Genomic DNA, 19,119 nt, shown 5'->3' with positions numbered 1-19,119 from the left:
TGATAAAGTAGATTAAATATGGTTGGATAATTACAATAAGAAGAGGAGGGATGTGGAGAGGGATAGCCTGATCCATATTTTCCTATGCTTTGTGTGAGATGACTTCAGATGATGAAATCACAGAATGAGGAGTCAGGACTCCCAGGCTCTCTTTCTAGTGCTACTACTTATTAAATATGTGACCATTCAGGCACTTTGTGCCTCCACTAACCTAAGCTTCCAGCATTGTTGTCAGGTTTGGTTAATTACTGTCTGCAAAGAGCTTAGTAACCTACACAGGAAAGATGCTAGACAGGTACCCTGGTTTTAATGTTAAAGTTCAAAATACTGTAATTAGAGAGCTGAAAATGAGTGTGTATCTGAAAGTGAAACAGCAAATTACAGGAAAGCTTATAAAGTGAATGAAACTAAGGAAAAAAATAACTGGAAGAATAAATAAAGAAAAATGGAGACTCCTAGGCAGCTGGCAGGCAAGGCAAATTTTGGCTGCCTGAGATAATAAGCCACTCTTTTGAAATTTTTTACTTTTTCCTCCTGTTACAGAAACACTCCATTAATTTTCAGGAAGATGATTTACCATTTGCCCTTTATAGACAAAACTGAAATAGTAGGAACATCATAGCAAAACATATGACCCAGATTTTGGCACACCCTGTGGCTCCAAAAGTTTAATGCACAACACAGTCTTGGATTTTGAATAGAGATGATAAAGAGACATTTCCTTGCTATGATGTTTATTCAATGGACAACAGCTACTAGGAGGACCAGGAGAAGTTGCAGGGGGAAGATTGCTTACTCACAGGGAACAGAGGGACTTGATTTCTTCTGATTTATTTACCCTTCAGTCTATTGGGTGAAATGAAATCTTCATGATGCATGCTGTAGAGGACAAAGAAGTAATAAGGGATGGACACAGTCATCACAAAGAAAAGTCAGAAAGGAGGATAAAAGAAGAGGGAAAGAAAAATAAAAAGTAAACATAATAGCAATGAAGTCTGGCAGTGACCTGTTGTGGTTTAACCCCTGCCAGCAACCAAGCACCACACAGCTGCTCCTTCACTCCCTCCTCACCCAGAGGGATAGGGAGAAGAATCGGAAAGGAATGTAAAACTCAAGGGTTGAGATAAGAACAATTTAATAGGTAAAGCAAAAGCCACACACACAAGCAAAGCAAAGCAAGGAATTTATTCACCACTTCCCATAGGAAGGCAGGTGTTCGGCCATCTCCAGGAAAGCAGGGCTCCATCACGTGTAACAGTTACTCGGGAAGACAAACACCATAATGTCAGATGTATGTGTGTTTCCCTTCTTCTTCCCCCAGTTTATATACCGAGCATGACATCATATGGTATGGAATACCTCTTTGGCTAGTTCAGGTCACCTGTCCTGGCTGTGTCCCCTCCCAATTCCCTGTGTCCCTCCAGCCCTCTGGCTGGCAGGGCCCAAGAAACTGAAAAGTCCTTGACTTAATATAAACATCACCCAGCAACAACCAAAACCATCAGTCTGTTATTGACATTGTTCTCACACCAAATCCAAAACACAGCACTGCACCAGCTACTAAGAAGAAAATTAACTCTATCCCAGCTGAAACCAGTACACCTGTGTGGTGGGTGTTCAGAGCCTCGTAAAATGGGATCCAAATAACAAAACCAACAGGTAATATCTGTTCTTACCACTTCCTCTTTCTCTCCCCTGTGATTTGTTTTCTTGTCCAGCTAAGTGGCCTGTGAGTAAATGGTTGCTGTATGAAAAGAGAATGATCTAACCAGCTCTGGCTAACTGGTTCCTAAGCCTCCAGACTCAAGATCACAGTTGCAGAAGGAACAGAAAAGCTTCCCCATGCTCAAAGATACATAATTTCAGCTGCTGGAAACTATCCCTTCCCTCCTAAAGGCAACAGAGGCACTGGGTACATCTGCATCACTAAATAAAACAGGGTTAGGGACCATTCTCTAGTATGAAGGCCAACTGACATAGTCTGACCACGCTCAGTAAATAGGCCTGTTATTTTGTGTGGGGTTTGCTCAGAGTAACAGGAGAGAAACCCCATAAAAAAACCAGGATTTTCAAACCCTGAAAATAAGGGGATGTGCTAATGTTATGAGGTATGGCATAAGGAAGTATCAGCACCCATGAGCATGCAAAGACTGTTGGAAACACAGTGGAGAACAGAGCAGGGTGGAAGGAGACAAACTTGGTAGAGATTCATTCACGCTACTTTTGGGAATGGTCCTTGGCATGACATATGCTTTCACATAGCAATTGATGAACAGTTTGGACACAGGCCAAAACTGCCAAGGGATGTGCTAATGGTTCAATAGGGTGGGAAACTGTAGGGAAGGGCTCATGCCAACATCCTGGAGTGTTTTATTTACAAGTAGAGATATAGGCATTCTTGCCCATAAGGGCAGCAACCTGTTGGACTTCAGTCTTGCAGTTTCTCTTTACGCTCTGTTGAGAAACCCAACCACAAAAGATACTAAGCTGTGGGTTTTTCTAGAGCCCTCTTTAACATTGTATGTTACTGTTTTCTTAGGACACAAGTAAATATTATCCTTCTTGTTTATATGGGAAATTTGTAAGAGAGGAGTCAAGACAAACTAGGTTTTCTCTCATAGGCTGTATCACATTCCTTAGTTTTATGTAGACATGTTGGAAAAAAACTTTTCTAAGCCAGCAACTCTTTAAGACTTTCATATACAGTGTAATAAGTCTTTGTTCAGTCCATCTGGAATGAAACAAGGTGACTACTAATAATTATTGAGTTCTCACATCTCTATTATAAATAATTTTAGTTGTAGACATTTAATTAACGATATAAACATACTATTTATGATGTGCTTTGGGAAATGAGTAGTTGTCTCAGTATACATCACGTTTTGCTTTATTGTTTTACTTTTCCTTGCTGCAGTGGCCAGGTGCCTCGCAGGTTCCCAAGCAATCACAGCCTGTGTTATGGGGGCTCTGCCTTCATATTCACTCCTTTGCTGGGGAGACAGGAGCTTAACATCTTGAAGTCTTTAGGCATCTAACAAATCCAAATGGGAACATCTGGAGTGAATAGCATACAGATGAGATTCATCTAAGGACTAGTTTTCTAAAAGTTAGATACCTACCATAAGCTTGTCACTTAGTCTCCCTTAGCCAGAGGAGAGAAACAACAATCTGGATACCTGCCTAGGACATGCTGGGTGATTCACAATCTTTGTCTGCCTGTTTTTCTCAACTAGCCCTAAAAGAAAACCAGGTCAGATATTTCCCCCTGACTTCTGAATGCTAAAAATAAAGGCAATGTATCCCATCCCTATATAATGAAGAGACACACAGGGGCCTCAAGATTTTGCAGGATTTGCTTCACATTGCTATAGCTACACAGTATTACCTCTCCCCTCTGTGTGTAGAGTCTGATCCATCCTTGTGGTTGTTTCCATCTTACAAAAGTGCTGTCAAGCCTGGATTTCCAAAAAGAATCCACAGGACTGAGAAAGTTTGATGGGATGAAAGTGCCTATCTGTACCAGGCTCCAAAGAAAAAGCTCGACTGAGTTTTCAGAATAATTCCATTAATGGAGTGGTGGGATTGCCTCCAACAATGCATGGGGTTTTTTGGGTTTTTTTAAAGAAGTTTGTTGGCTACTTTTAATAAGTTCTCACCATACTTTATTGAGTATTTTCCATCAGAGGAGCCGAAACATCTTATACAACTCACTCCAGAAAAGTTCAAAACTCATATGATATTTGACATTGTCATTACTTGGTGTTTTGTTTTACCAATAGCATAAACTGAGGCACATTAAGTTATCAGGAAACAAGGAGCACATGATGAGCCAATAACTCATCTGACAAAATATAAAGTTACATATATGATCCTGTGGTTAAAGCAGCCATCCAAGAATTAAAAAAGAATGAAATAAGGTTTTTTTCCACGGACAGTCATTAAATAACAAAATATTTCATTTGACCTAATTGCATCTCTAGTTCTCCCCAAAATGCATGAAAAGGCTCATTTTGTCTTGACTAAGTGAACATGCATGACTACTTTTATAGGTTTTATTTTCTGACCATACAGCACCTTGCATAGTGGATTCAGTTCCAGTGAAGATCAGCTGATGCTACTGTTGTTGACACTAACTAGAACAGCAAACTTATGATAAGGAATGCCTTTCCAGGAATAAAAGTACAAGTCTCTGTTCAGTGCACATGTCCCTGATATTATTGGAAGTTTTATACTAGTACAAAGTGTATCAGTGTTCCTTGTATTTGTGAAAGCTGTTCTGATGTATTGCTGGAGCATTTAAGTTTCAACACATGCAACATGCATGTGCACACATGTACTCACACACAAGATAGAGTCTTCTGCCACTTTCTATCTAGCAACATATTCACATTGGTTTCATGTTCTCTAAAACCTTCACCATTATAACACAATTACTGTTGAAATTGACCTTTAAAATATATTCCAAATTTCAAATGTCTTTAAACCCCTCAGTGAGAACTGTTTTTCAATTTCACATATTGTTTTCTTTCTTAGGAGAGGCAGGACAAAAGATGGGAAAGAGCATTAGTAAATGAATGTCATCATGTAACATATGCATGTTGTGATAAAGCAAAATATTGCAGAAATTTACCTGGGCATTTTTAATATCCAGTCTTCAAGCAGTAATGATTTCCTTTATCATAAATGAAAATGTAATAAACCTGATTAAAATGTTGCATTTGTGTCTCACCCTTCCCTACAGTTATTCATTCAATCAGTTTAGCTTCACTAATATTCAAATGTATATCTGATACTGGCAATATAAAAGTTCAAATACTCAGCCTCTAAATAAATGTAAGCTATATTTATTAGAACATGCACTTTCCTAAATTTGTATCTGTACTTAAAATTGGTTGTGCTTCTAACTAGCCTTAAAGGAAAACATAACCTTGCCTGCAAATGAGATGCTGAACTGTGTGTGTAAGCAAATTTCTGTAACAAACACAGCATGTAAGACTGAAAAATGTGCAGAAATGTGAGAAATCTTGATGGAAGAAAATGTTTCTGAAGCCACATGTGCAACTTTGTAAAGGTAATACTAGCAAAACACTCAGGGAAGTCTTTTCTGCTTGAGGATGTAACTTGTCTTTTTTATTTATATGATACTAATGGATTTTCTCTTTTTGTTTGTTTTTTAACCAAAAGCCATGGTAAAAATCAACTGATGATGTGATGATGCTTGGATTCAAAGAAAAAACCAGAAAAAAAAGGAAAACAGAACAGAATAAAATGGGACAAATACAAGTCTCTCCAGAAGGAATGCCAGCTGCTAGCTTCGCTATTATTATACTGGAGAATCTTATAAACCTCTCACCATTATTAATGGGATGCTGCCAGATATTGATAATTTATTAAACTTGTAGGTCTGGATTTGAGGGAACAGATGTTCTTCATACAGACACTTTCAGAAAATGAATTCCAAAGAAAGAAATAACATTTGGTGCTATCAGTAGAGAGGAAAGGCAGTGTTTTTGCGTGCAGCAAACATTTGGACTGTACAGACTTATGTTCCCAACTAGTCCCATTTCACAATTCCCATCCATTTCCAGCTAATCTCATGCAATAACTTGTCTTCCAACAAGTTGCATATTGCAATCTGTCTCTGCTCCTGACTAATCCCAAGTTGCCATCTGCCCTGGCCACACTTTTTTAGCTGTATCCCATTTGGAGAGGTATGTAAATGATGCTTCTCAGGTGTGTCAGTCCTTCAGACTGTCTAGTCCAAACCTCTGACTGACACATGGCTTTCACAGCATGCAAAGACTGAAATACACCCTTTTAACCCTCTCTCCCCCCCCCCTTCCCCTCTGTAGTAAGTACTAGAAAAGATTGTTTGCAAAGAACTGAAACAACTGGAAACAAATATGTATTAGTCCAGGCAATAACAAGGGAAGGGAAAGAGTAATCGCAACCAATGTGTCTGCAAAGACTGTGCAGGTGCAGTTGTGAGTCACTGCACATGCCAAATAATCCTAAGACTAGTTAAGAGTCCCTCTGTTTGCTCCCCAGTGCCCTGTGCCCATTGTCCATAACAGGCATCCAGGGAAGGCTCTTGCATGGTAGGAGGCTAAAGTGATTGTACTTCAAGTATGGCTTTTGAGACCTCTTCATGAAGAATTCCCACTGCTTCTGAGGCTGTTGCTGTTGCAACTTTCCTCTGGTGCAAATTGTCTCCCTTTTATCTTCCATCTATTTAGGTGAAAGCAAATCTCCAAGTTTCATTCTGTTAGTGACAGCACTTCACAGTTGGCTAGCCAGGAGTGGAGCTTTTAGCTGACTTCCCATCCTTTGCAATGCTGCTTGGCCTCTGATGCTGCACTTCATGCATGATATGTGGAAAAGAGTGGCAAGATCATGCCCTAAAAAGTGTGTCTCAATTTTTCCTGTGCCCAGTTATCAGTTGCCACTAACTGCAAAGTTTGTTGACTACTGCTGTCTGGTGCGAAATATCTTCAGACTTCATTCCAAGTAAGGGGAAAAAAACCTGAGGGGCAATCAGCTAGTTCCATGATGAATGAATCCCATGTCACTCAGAGAAAATATTTCTTTGCAATAATGATCAGATGGTAGCAAGACTCAGATACAAATTAAAACATGCACGATAAATGCCAAGTAAACACAGAAAGACAAAACCCAACCTGGCGTGAAATCTCTCTATAAATCTTCCACCCCACAACACAGGCACTTCTAAATTGAATTAAATTATTAAGAGATATTTCAAGGAGAATACAAATGTGAGTGCCTTCTTGAACTTTTTGAAAGACTATTTCAACAGAGCCAGCTGCTTTTTCTTGTCCATATGAGACAGAACTGGGCTGCATGAGTTCCTTTTATGTAGAAGCACAGGCAAAATACTAATCCAGAAAATAAATTATGCATTGGGTTAACACAGAAATAGAATATATTTTGCCTTCTGCAGAGTCAATCTATGGAACTCCTTACTGCAAGAAATTATTGCAGTTTAAGGTCTTCAAGCACTTAGAAAGGGGGTAGTATTTGTAGATAGTAATACCATTCAAAATTACGTTAAACAGAACAAATGTGGACAGAGGTTTTTAAAATATCTTGGTTCCAGGTGGATGCTAAAAGTAAATTAACGGTGTTAGAAAGAAACACTTTTATGAAAAATGTAGAGTCCACAATTTTTCTGATGCATTTTAATGAGGTATATGATGGTATTTGAAAGTGCTATGGTCACGACAAACCACAACAAGGAGTGTTGGAGCTGATCTAACATAGCATTTGAAGGAAGTCTGTATTTTACCATCCTCCTGGATGGCTGCTGGGTGAGCCAAACAGTCCTTTACTGTCTAACCAAACAATACTCTCAGAGACCTTATTTTTAACTGTGTTTCTGATACTGAATGCTGCCTTCTATTTTCCCTTCCTTCTATTAGCAAATCTTACAGTGACACAAAATTGATAGTTTCTCAGGGTGCTGGCTCCTCCCTGTCAGCACTGACTCCTTTCCCCAGCACTATGTTAATGAGAAATATTACATTACAGAGGCACACGCATACTTTGGAAAGAAACATGGTGTTTGATCCTACCAAACTGCCAAACTCTACTTAAAACCAAAAAGAAATGTTCTTCTTCAGCAAGATGTGATTAGCTTTTTGTCCTGGTTTCAGCTGGGATAGAGATGGTATAGTGCAATGTTTTGGCTATGATGTGAGAGCAATGTTCATAGGACACTGATGTTTTTAGTTGTTGCTGGGTGATGTTTATACTAAATCAAGGACTTTTCAGTTTCTCTGCCAGCCAGAGGGCTGGAGGGGCACAGGGAACTGGGAGGGGACACAGCCAGGACAGATGACCCACAATGACCAAAGGGGTATTCCATACCATATGACATCATGCTGGGTATATAAGCTGGGGGAAGAAGAAGGAAGTGGGGGACATTTGGCATTATGGCATTTGTCTTCCCGAGTAACTGTTAGGCGTGATGGAGCCCTGCTTTCCTGGGGATGGCTGAACACCTGCCTGACCATGGGGAGTGGGGAATGAATTCCTTGCTTTGGTTTGCTTTTGTGTGTGGCTTTTGCTTTACCTATTAAATTGTTCTTATCTCAACCCAGGAGTTTTACATTCCTTTCCAATCCTCCTCCCCATCCCTCTGGGTGGGGGGGAGTGAGCAAGCGGCTGCAGGGTGCTTGGTTGCTGGCTGGGGTTAAACCATGACAGTCTATTATTTTTTTTTTGTGCCAAACATGGGGCTCGAAGAGTTTGAGATAACAACAGATTTGATTGGAATGTGCTAGTTTGAATTTATAGCTGCTATTGCTGTTTAACTGTTAAGGGGCTGGTTTCTGTGCTTACCATGGGGCTTGCTTGCCTTAATGTATATTAGAGTCTAGTGCTTGTTAGTGGCTGCTTCTTACTTTCACTGCTTGCTGTATTGCTTATCATCTCACTGTGCTGGGCCCGGGAACATTTTGATAACAGCAATGGTGATGCGCCGGGGCTGGGAGACGGCCAGGGCATCATTGCTTCTGTTTCTGTGCTGCTGTACTGGACAGACTGGAACTCCAGTGTGAACTCGAGTCAAAGGGACTGTGACCTGTGGATGAGTCCATGTGGGAGCAGGACACCCCAAAGCCCCTGCAGCCATGACTAAGTCCATGCCTGAGCAGGTATATCTCGGAGTGTCTGTGGCCATGGTTATGTCTGTGCTGCAGCAGGTATGCCTCTGAAGGAATTGTGGCCCAAGGACAAGTCCATGTTGGAGAAGGTACACCTCGAAGCATCTGTGGCTATGGATAAGTCTGTGCTGCAGTAGGTACACCTTGAAGCATCAGTGGCTGTGCGTGAGGACATGCTGAAGCACCTCAAAGTGTGTGGCCATGGATAAGCCCACGACAGAGCAGGTACAGCCCTGGAGGCAGCCAGGGATAAGGCCATGCTGGAGTTGATTTACTTCTGAAGGGACTGTGGCTGTGGGTAAGGCCACGCTGGAGCAGGTCTATGGTGATGGCCCATGGAGAAGGCCATGTTGGAACAGGTGCACCTCAAAGTGACTGTGGCTGTGGATGAGTCTATGCCACAGCAGGGATACCCCTGGAGAGACTGTGGCTCATAACTGAGGCTCCACTTGGAGCAGGTTACAGTCTGTGGATAAGTCCAAGCCTGAGCGGGGCCAAGGGGAGGAGTTCATTGTTCTTATCTCAATCCTCGAGTTTTACATTCCTTTCCGATCCTCCTCCCCATCCCTCTGGGTGATGGGGAGTGAGCAAGTGACTGCGTGGCTTGGTTGCCAGCCGGGGTTAAACCACGACAAGAAGGTAAGAAAGAAAGAAAATAAGATAGTCCTACTTCCAATAAAAAGAATATAAGAAATAATTCTAAAAAAAATATTTGAAAACTTGAAAATAAAACTAATATTTTTTCTGTAAAATTTCCACTTACGTTAAAAAAAAATCTAAAACGACATAGGACCTGAACAATGCATGTTAACTCATAGTACCTAGTTAAGTGCCAATCCACATATTCAAATTAGTGTGGTTTTTTTTGAAAGGAGAAATTAAAATGACTTTTACCCAGAACACCACAATGAGAAGAAATAATGTAAGTATACACTTAAAAAAATCTTGATCTGTAGAAATGAAGGGAGGGAGCATTTTCTGATGCTCATGAAAAGCAGTAACTATCACATTGATTTCAAGTAGCCTTCTTTTGAAATACAGGTTGACATATGACTGGTACCAGCTAGGGGCATATTCCAGTTGTCTTTTGATGCTCTCTTTGCAATAAAAGTTTTATATATATGTGGGGTTTTTTAATTCTACTGATTCCTTGCACTTTGTAGCCAAGGTATAGCAACTCCACATGAAAAATCTTTGTGAGAGTGTCACATATAGGTTGTCTGTAGTTCATCACATCGTATACTGTGAACATCTCCATCGACATACCTGTGTCCAGAGCTGTGCTTGCATAATGCCTAGAGATTTGATGTCCAGTCAGGAAAGCACAGGGAGTTCAGAACTAAAGCTGAAGCACTGTTTTGCTTGCTGCTAGATATACTGTCACACATCTTGAGCTTTGGAGATCTGCTTCAGTGTGCTTTGAGTAACAGCTCAGATTTGTTTATTCCACATGACAAACTGACAAAATTCAACACTACTAATGCAAAAGGATTTGGAAGAAGACATGATACAGGTTGGACCATGTCAAAAGAAAATAAAATTTGTTCAGACACTGTTCTTAACCCTGAAGACTGTCTACGCAACATGAAGATGTGATTGAATAACAGATACCATTTTATGTTTGAACAGTATTTTTTGTGCTGATATACCAGAACCATTTCATAAGCCTGGACTGTTTTTCCTGTTACATTAAGGTATTCCTTACTGAAAAGCACCCACCTCTGATGTTGTGCTAATCGTTATGTGCAGGAACTCTCCTCAGTGGCTTTGGCTGCAGAGGGAAGGGAAATACAACAGGCAGGCTGACTTTTCTGCTATGTGAAGCACTGCTGAAATCAGCATAAAGGAACTAAGAAATCTGTCTGACATCCTGTTAAAAGTAAGAAGCTATTATTACAGGAGGCCTCTTGACAGGGTATCAGAGTGCACACACTGACACAAGTTGCTTCATGAAAGTGTAAACCCTCTTCCAATGTCCCTAACCCCATGAGTTCATTGTTATCTAATAAAAGATGGGCTTATGAGCACTAATGACAACTTGCTACTCTGTCTGGCTGCCTATTTTCATGAAATTTATAGAATGCAATAGCTTTGGGACCTCTTCCACCCTATCAAAAATATGTTAAATTACACAGTTGGTTCAAAGCTCAAAGGAGAAGACCTTGACAGATTGACTGATAGATGGGCCCAGGCACACAGTTACAAACAGCTTGATTGTACAAGTCTGATTTCCTTTGGTAAGAAGCAGCAGGGGTTTAATTGGTCCCAGCCAATAGATGGGATAAACTTATAGCAATGGCAAAGCACCTTCTGGATTTTGAAGATGTCACTTTAATGCCTCCCTGGGACAACTGTCCTTGCTGAGCTTGAGAAGATCTGATACCATCAGTGGTGAAGGTAGTATAGCTGCAAGTGTGCTGAAACCAAAGGTCTGGAAGAGGAGCGATTCAGAAGCATGCCCTTCATTGTAAGGGGAAGGCCATGGCTTTGAGAAGCCAAACAATTTCTCTGCAGCACGATTTTGTTTGTTCTGCACAGGTATTTACTGTTCTAAGATTTTCTGGCATTTGGGTGTTGTAAGTGGAACAGATATACGTGAAGAGAGGGGGGATCAAACCTTCAAAGGAAAGGACAGTATCCAAACCCACTGTGTGTTTGGGGATTTCATTTGGACAAAGCTTTTCCGAGCCTCTTGTGACCAGACATTTGTACGTGTTTTACTGCATTTTTGCATGGCTGCACACAGGAAATACTATAACTGACATGCTAGTGATGGTGGATTCCTACAACATAGAGGGTGCAGGGAGGTCAGGAATGGGGCTACATCCTCTCCAGTGTGATAGCGCCATCTTTTCCTTTTTTCCTGCAATGGCAGCACCAAGATGTTCCCCATGCGCAGGAAAGATACACATGAATAGGTGCTAAGTTCCTGACAGCTTGGGCCCAGAGGGAACTGCCTTCCAGAGTCTCCACAGATGCACCCATATGCCTTCTGATCAACTTTCTAGTGCATTTACAAAAACCAGAAGATTCAGGCAAAGCTGAAGTGGGGGGAAAGGACAAAATTAATAAAGGCAGCCAAATTTAAATAAGGTACTGAATAAGTTTAGAAGACATGGCTTCTGCTCCAAGATGCTGCTCCCAAACCAGAATGACTTACTGTTCCTCAGTTTCCTTGTCCATACCCTGAGCAAGGCAAAGAGGCTGATTTCATATGTAACAGGCTTTGAGAGCCACTGACAGAGCTGTAGAAGGGCCAAGTATTACGTATATCACACAGCAGAGAAACATCCATTTTAAAGCTATCTTTCTGCCCTTCTTCACTTTGTGGGTAAAGGTGAGTAGCTTTATATTACTGGTACACTGATGAGTACAGGAAGGAACTGCAGTTTCACTTTTCACTCTGTTCTTTTCTATGGGCAGGAATGGATGTGTGCACAACAGGCTTAGTATTTGAGGCATGTCCGTAGGAAGCAATGTCTAACTGTGGAAAGCTATAAGAACTGGAAAACAGAAAAAGGAAAAGAGGAAAAAACAGTCTGAAGCATACAGACATACACAGGGAGAAACCCTTCTGCAAAATTTCTATGCCAGTTTCTGCAATTCTCAACCTATTCTTTTTAACACTAACTTGCTAAAATAAACTATAATTTGCATTTTCAGTTGTTGATTTTTTGATGGTAATTTTTCCTATGCTCACATCTCAGCTCTAAATACATTTGCAGGAGGGGAAATGAATGTGTGCCCTTCCTGGTAGCAAATGCAGTAACTGTCTCTGAACTTCATTAGGCTGTGAAAGGCAGAAGTCATACCATGAGAAATAGTCCAGGATAAATCAGCCCATTCAGTCTCTCCATTCAGCTTTTGAATGTCTTTTGCATGTGTTCAGATTGTATAGTGGTGCAGATAATGCTGAAAGACTCTTCAATATTTGCTTTTAATTGTTGACTGTTACAATGTTCAGCTTTCAGAAAAGGAAAGTGATTGATCAAGAAAATTCAAATAAACGAACACCAAATTGATGGTAAGAGGATGTTTAAAGGCTCAGGTACTTGGAATGTTCTCGATGAAACCTTCCATGGAGGCCTTGGTGCAAAGGCCTCTGGAGTCTGAGTAGGAGTTCACAAAATCGTAAATAGTTCCATGAGCACACACTGGTTTCAGCCCACATCTTCGTACCTCTTCAGACATATAACTTTTCACAGGGTAGAGAGAAAACTTTACCCCCATTCAGGGCCAAATGGCCTGCCCTGGCTGCAGAAAGTCCTGCTGACAGTGAAAGCAGTTGCTTACATGAAGATACTTTTAAGAGACTAGTTCATGCATTTTACCTGTCTTTTAATGTATGGAAAAAGAGGCAGACACAATCACAAAACAGAGTGAACTTTATACTTTGTCAAGAAACCCAACCAAATCTAAGCATTTATGACATGCTTCTGCAAGGGTAATTGAGCATTTGGATTGTGGATACCCCAACTGTAATTTTTTCAAGGATATCAATTGATGAATATGAGGATTTCCCTGGATTTCCATCTTTACTCTGAAGGCAAAATATATGTGGTCTATGAGTTCTGCTGGTTCATGTGATAGCAGAGCATTTAAACAAGGGCAATATATTTGTTTATGATCTGCCTGTAGCTGGTTAAGAACTATTTCTTGATATAAAACCAGCAGAACTGTGTCCTGGACCAACATGTCACTCTTCAAGGGTGCAGGAGAGGACCATCTTATAGCAAGCTGCTTGTCCCAAGTTTTATGTCTAGTAGAGCAGCCCATGGGTTTCCCTGAGCCACCGTGAAGTGGGATCAGAGTCCTGCAGCCTATTTGCTAGTTTCTGTGCATTTAATGGCAGGATCTTGAAAGTAGTTACTAGGAATAATGCAAGCCTCAGGGTTGGATTGGCTTCAGAACTTTCCTTTCAATACTTTTCAGGCAGGAGGACCAGCTTATCAAAACAAGAGTTATGTGAAGTATAATATTCTACCCTGGCACTGCTAAATGACAACATCTGTGATAGCTCTCTCCCATTCTGCTAATTGCAACAGCAGCAGGTACATATATGCCCACTAATATAACCCTTTCTCCTGCTCCTGTAAGCAATGGAAAAGGTCTCACACAGCATACTTCCTTACACACTTAATATTCACTGCACACTGAGCTATAGGGAGGTACAGATCTCCCTTGCTCCAACACAAGCAGTGGTGCCCAAAAGAAGCCAAGAGATATGGCCAAGGTAACCAAGGCTGTTAAAGACAGAGCAGACACTTGAACAAAAGTTCAGGCTGGACCTTTAACTTCTGGGCTGTCCTTTTCTGTTCATAACAGCAGCAAGTGACAGAACGAGCTCAGCAACATCCACTGGCTTAATAAAAATCATTACTATGCTAGGAGACTGGATGGATAATGCAGTCCCAAAGCATGGACATGAACCAATGTCATCAGCATTGGTATAAATAGGGTGTCTGCATTTAATTAATAAATAATAGGCTGCAATGCTAATCTCCTTCTGCTAACTTTTCTAAAGGTGCAATCTATTAATCATGTCACTGCCAACCTGGTCACTTTTTAGATTAAGACAGGAAAAAAAACCAACCTAGAAATAATCGGATCCTAAATACAGCAGGGCAATTGAATAGCACAGCTAGCATTATGATCCACTGCTGATTTCAATTCTTAGCTACAATTTTTTCCCTTAAGGATGGATATAATACTTTAAAGACAGAGTAAAGGCTTGCAATGTTCTTAAAGTTCAGCATGTTATTAATGTCTGCAAAATGGAGGCTATGGCTGAGGAAGGTAAGAGATTTCTTTTGATATTGGGACAGCATAACTTTCTGAAAAGCACTGGAACTATCTCACCTGTTTGGCACATGGTGAGACTAGGAAGCTAGAAATTCAAGGGACAAGAAACATTTGTGTTGGTATGGAAATGTGGTAAGAGGGAAATGACAGCACTGGTCATCTGGGATTATATAGAAGGCATCATGCAAATTGCTTCCTCTGCATGTGAATATCTACCTTCCAGGAAGCTTTTCTCTCAGTGCTCTGAATGAACTCCATTTTGTCCATAAACACACTGAAGATTTTTACCTGTTCAGCTGCAGGATTATTATGCTGTGCCTTTTCTAGGGTCCCCATAGAAAAAGCTGGAAAACATTGACCCTCGTGGGTTTGTGTGTGGGAGGTGGTGGTGGTGGTGGAGGCATGTGTGCTTCCATCCAAATTATTTTGATTTGAAAATATATCCTAGTAGCCCTACCTGTTACACATAATTGATCTCAAAAATGTATCCTTACTAATTGAACTGATTTTCAAAAAGATTAAAAGCATTCAAGAAAGTTCATCTCTGCAATTCCAACCTGTTTAATGGCAATGTTGTACTGAAGCCTCAAAAGAGTAATTTTCTGGCTAAATTTCTTTATTCTTCAGTTAAATGCAAGTCAGAAGTCTCAGCACAAAATATCCAGGTGAAAGTTTACAGTCAGTTTATGCAAGAGATTAAAGGAAATATAATGATTCCTTCTATATCTAAACCCTATTAATTTCCTTTCAATCTAGCCAGGAACAGCAGAATAGCTAGTGTCCAGTGCTTTGTCCTCCTCTCAAAGTCCGAAGTTCAATAAAATAACATTACAGGCTCTAATAAAAAACACATTGCCCGTAAAACCAGGGAAGAGTGCTGGATCATACACTGAGATCAAGGAGAGACAGGAATAAATTCAGCTCATTGTAAACACTGGAGAATATACTTGCATCAGGATTTGAAATTCTGTTCTGAGATGATGTTTGACCACTGCTTTTGTTCTAGATGGCTCTGTTCCCTTTGAACAGTTGCCTATAAAGAGATAGTTGGTATTCACAGTCCACTATATCCCAGTTTCCTTCTGCATCCTTGTTTTTTCCACAGTACCCACAGACCTGCGTCCCATATAGCGAATGGTACGGTGGCATAACTGGCTTCCTGTCGGTGTAGCATGTCCCTCAGGCATCTGCTCAACCTCAGTTTCTTTTCCACTAGCAAACTTGTACATCAGAGACAGGTGCTTCACAGGACCACATGGTGTAAGTATGCAGGAGTAGGGTCCTTTTCAAGAAGGCGGCCATGCTATTAGCTTAAGGTCTTGTGTATTTTATTCAGGATGTCACTTTGTCTCAGAAGACGTGTCCCCAAAAAGAGCTTTGCTTTAAGACCGGTCTTAATGTTTCCTTTTACCAGTTAGACCCTAACTCCACAATCCCTGGCCTCATGTATTAGCTTCACTCCCAGTTGCACAACCCAGCACAATTCTTTTTCTTACATCTGGGAAGATAGTATATGACAGGTCTGCATCCAGACATCTGGTCCTGTGTTTAGAGAATAAGTTCTTAAGGAAAAGAGGGCCTCCATCCGTTCTGTATTGTACAATGAACCTTGTGTCATGGTTCATAACTGGTCTCCCTGGCACTGCTGCAAAATGAATAGCAAATAATTAGATTTCTAATCTAGGGAGTGGAGAGACTGCTTTGGTTCAGTTGAATCTCTAAAGTCATTAAACTCATACTATTTCATTCTCCCTTGCCTGAGGTTCTGGCCCATTCTCCCACAACTCTTGTAGTCATAGTAACAGTCACAGTCATTTTTGGGGAAAAAAAAAATCCAGGAAAACAACTCATCCAACGTACCTTACATTGTGGCAACATAATTTCATGTTAATTGGATGGCTGCTTGGAAGTGTTGGTATTTCGTGGTTTATAATCAATTAATCTGGCCATTCATCAGTGACTCAAGAGATGGATAAAATAAAGAAGGGCGGAGGGGATTAATTACCATTCATATGGCATTTCATGAGCAGGAAGTATTTTACTAGCTATGAATTCCTGCCTACTGGGTTTGATGCTACAACAAAGCATCCCTTTAATAAGGCCAGTGTCCTAATACATTTGAGTTACTTAACCCTTATTTTTTACATTCTTCTAGTCCTATTCATTGGGCAATCTGAACTTGTGTTATGAAACAAACCTACTCTGGCATGAGATGTGTCCTGTTGCAGTTCCCACAAGCATGAACAGACAACTGTCTCCTGCAGGAACAAGTCTGAGTTGCCTCCGTTGTAAAAGTGGGAGGAATCAGCCCCACAAAAAAGGAAACAGTCCCTCACTGACTGAAACCAACTGTTTATCCTAACTGCGTGAAAATGGTTCAGTGCAGTGCTGCCTTTAAAATTACCTGTCTACAAATAATATTACAAGGGGCCATATTCATTTTCCATAACAGATTCCAAGACAAGTTGTTTTTAAAGATAAAAATATTTTTCTTATTTATGAAAACACATTTTAAAGACACTGATGTTACACACTGCTTTTAATGTCAGTCTTTTTTTGACTTCAAGTTCTGCATGACAATGGGAGTGGTAGCAAGCCTAAATACAAACATAAAAAAAGGAATGAAAAGTGATTAGATTATCTCTATTGCTGAAGCTGATTATGATGCAACCCCTCCTTTTCTTCCTCTGATATTATGCAGCAAACATATTAATGGAGAAAGATGCCTTCCCTTTTTGCAACAAAACCCCAGCATCTCCTATAATCCATAGGTGTTATATAGCAATTCTTTATTCATAGAGCTTAATAAGGGTTTCAGAAAAGTGAAGTATCATCATTTATACACTACAGATGGAAAACTGCTATGAAAAGGTGAAAGGTGTGATATATCTTACCTCTCTTCAGCTCTCTAAAAGTGATATACCTAAATCTGAGTTAATTTCCATAGTTTCATTCCAGATTCAGTGGAGAGAGGGGAAACCTCCAAGCACCATTCATCCCATCTCTCTTAGAAGCAAGAAACAATGTGATCAGATAAACCATAAAATATCTGCTTTATCCTAGCCAAATTAAACACCTCTGCAGCTCAGCCTAACACAGGTCTGAAAAAAAATATTATTAAATTACCATCACCACTGTTAAAGTTTGTTAAGTCAGCACCTGATGCTTCACTTCTTACCAAGGCAGTTGTTTCCCAGGCAATCACTGGCACCTGCCTGCCTTTTAAAAATCAAATAATAATTGAATATGAGGAAAGCAAGATGAAATACAGAAGATTTAATAAAGAGAGTCTTTGCTGCAGAAGGAATTTCTTTGGCAGTGATTACGTTACTAATTGATCAGCACATTGCCTGAGAAAAACCAGAGACAATCCTTTTACTTAGCACTGTGGTTGAAAACAATGCAGTTAAGTACCTCCTCGGCTTTCACTGTCAGCTGGTTTCACCTGGATGGGTCTGTTCATCTGTAAGAAAGAGCGAAGAGAGACACATAATTAACAGTGGACTCAAACATTCATATACAGAGGCTTGCTTTGGGGTTTTTTACCATGCGTCATGGTTAGCATCACAATTTACTCCATGACAGGGGAAAAGCAATTACTAAGCTAAAACTAACTACAGAGTGTGAGCTGCTTCTTGGTCTGAGGTAAATCAGTGTCACCCAATTTATCTGACAGGGGAATGAATCATATTGGGAGAGGGATCTGACTCATTTCACACAAGTCATGACATTTTAAACATAATTTTAAAAATTTCTAATAGTTTCCTCTGGAAACACTAATGTGTCAGAGCAGGAATGCTTTTTCAGAATATCAGGATCAGTGAAACTTTAATTGCAAAGATTTTTTTGAGATTAGCATGTTGAAAGGAAAATGGAACAGTGAATTCCACCTGCACTGTTAGATCAGTAGGACAGTAACATAGACTCAATTTCATACTTAGGGAGTGGGATTTGGATCTGGTTTGTCCACATGCTGTAGTAGTGCTGCTATTGAGAGTTGGGGGGGGGGGGGGGGGGCAGAGAGCATAGGATGTGTCAAAATGTCTCCCTCTGTTGCTTTTTCAAATATCTTTTCCTTTTCTCACATCAGAACATAAGCAAACATGAAAAGCTTGCCATCGTGCTGTGAATAGGATTATTGTTCTTCAAAGTATTCCCCTCTCTCAATAAAAGCATTGGGAACCATCATTATCCCCAGAGCTGCTCACTCCAAGGAGAGAGAGCAACAGATGTCCAAAATATTTACTGATAGTGCCTACAATGATGCCAGTGTGTGATGAACAGGGGTGAGGATATACCCTCTGCTGTTAATAGCTGGAGATGCAGATTTGATCAGAACCAGCTGACGTTTTCATCTAAAAGCCCTTCCCTACCTCTTCTGCCAAGTAATTTAAAGCAATCCATGCACTATGCAGAAAGATTACTCAAAATACCTTTCTCTGTATGACCACCCCTGAGTGGAATGATATCATCCTTTAGATTTCACAACCAAAGAAAGTGCAGGTTCAAACAAGCACCACAAGGAGCAGGAACTCAGAAGGCAATTGGAATCTCCCAACATAGTGCCTTCCAATAAAATCAGACTACAAATTGGCTGATGAGTGTCACAGGGTGCTTTCAGGTGGTGCTGTCCCTC

General features: G+C 40.5%; 1 protein-coding gene across 11 annotated transcripts in view; it reads right to left on the bottom strand.

Moving 5' to 3' along the window:
• The window catches only part of LOC130141979 (CUGBP Elav-like family member 4), a 348,538-nt gene extending 330,592 nt beyond the window's left edge, over nt 1–17,946 (bottom strand). For 8 of the 11 annotated variants that reach the window (XM_056323352.1, XM_056323355.1, XM_056323360.1 and 5 more), the window contains exon 1: nt 17,898–17,946. In XM_056323352.1, coding sequence (XP_056179327.1) covers nt 17,898–17,946 — 49 coding nt within the window. Of the gene's footprint in view, nt 1–16,728; nt 16,742–17,897 lie in introns of all 11 variants that reach the window. The other 3 variants (XM_056323351.1, XM_056323354.1, XM_056323359.1) reach the window with 1 other exon arrangement.
• Nucleotides 17,947–19,119: the final 1,173 nt, after the last annotated feature.

The sequence above is a fragment of the Falco biarmicus genome, chromosome W, assembly GCF_023638135.1.
Source record: "Falco biarmicus isolate bFalBia1 chromosome W, bFalBia1.pri, whole genome shotgun sequence".
NCBI lineage: Eukaryota > Metazoa > Chordata > Aves > Falconiformes > Falconidae > Falco > Falco biarmicus.
Note: the sequence above shows the minus strand (reverse complement) of the source record. Positions and strands in the feature narration are given on the sequence as shown.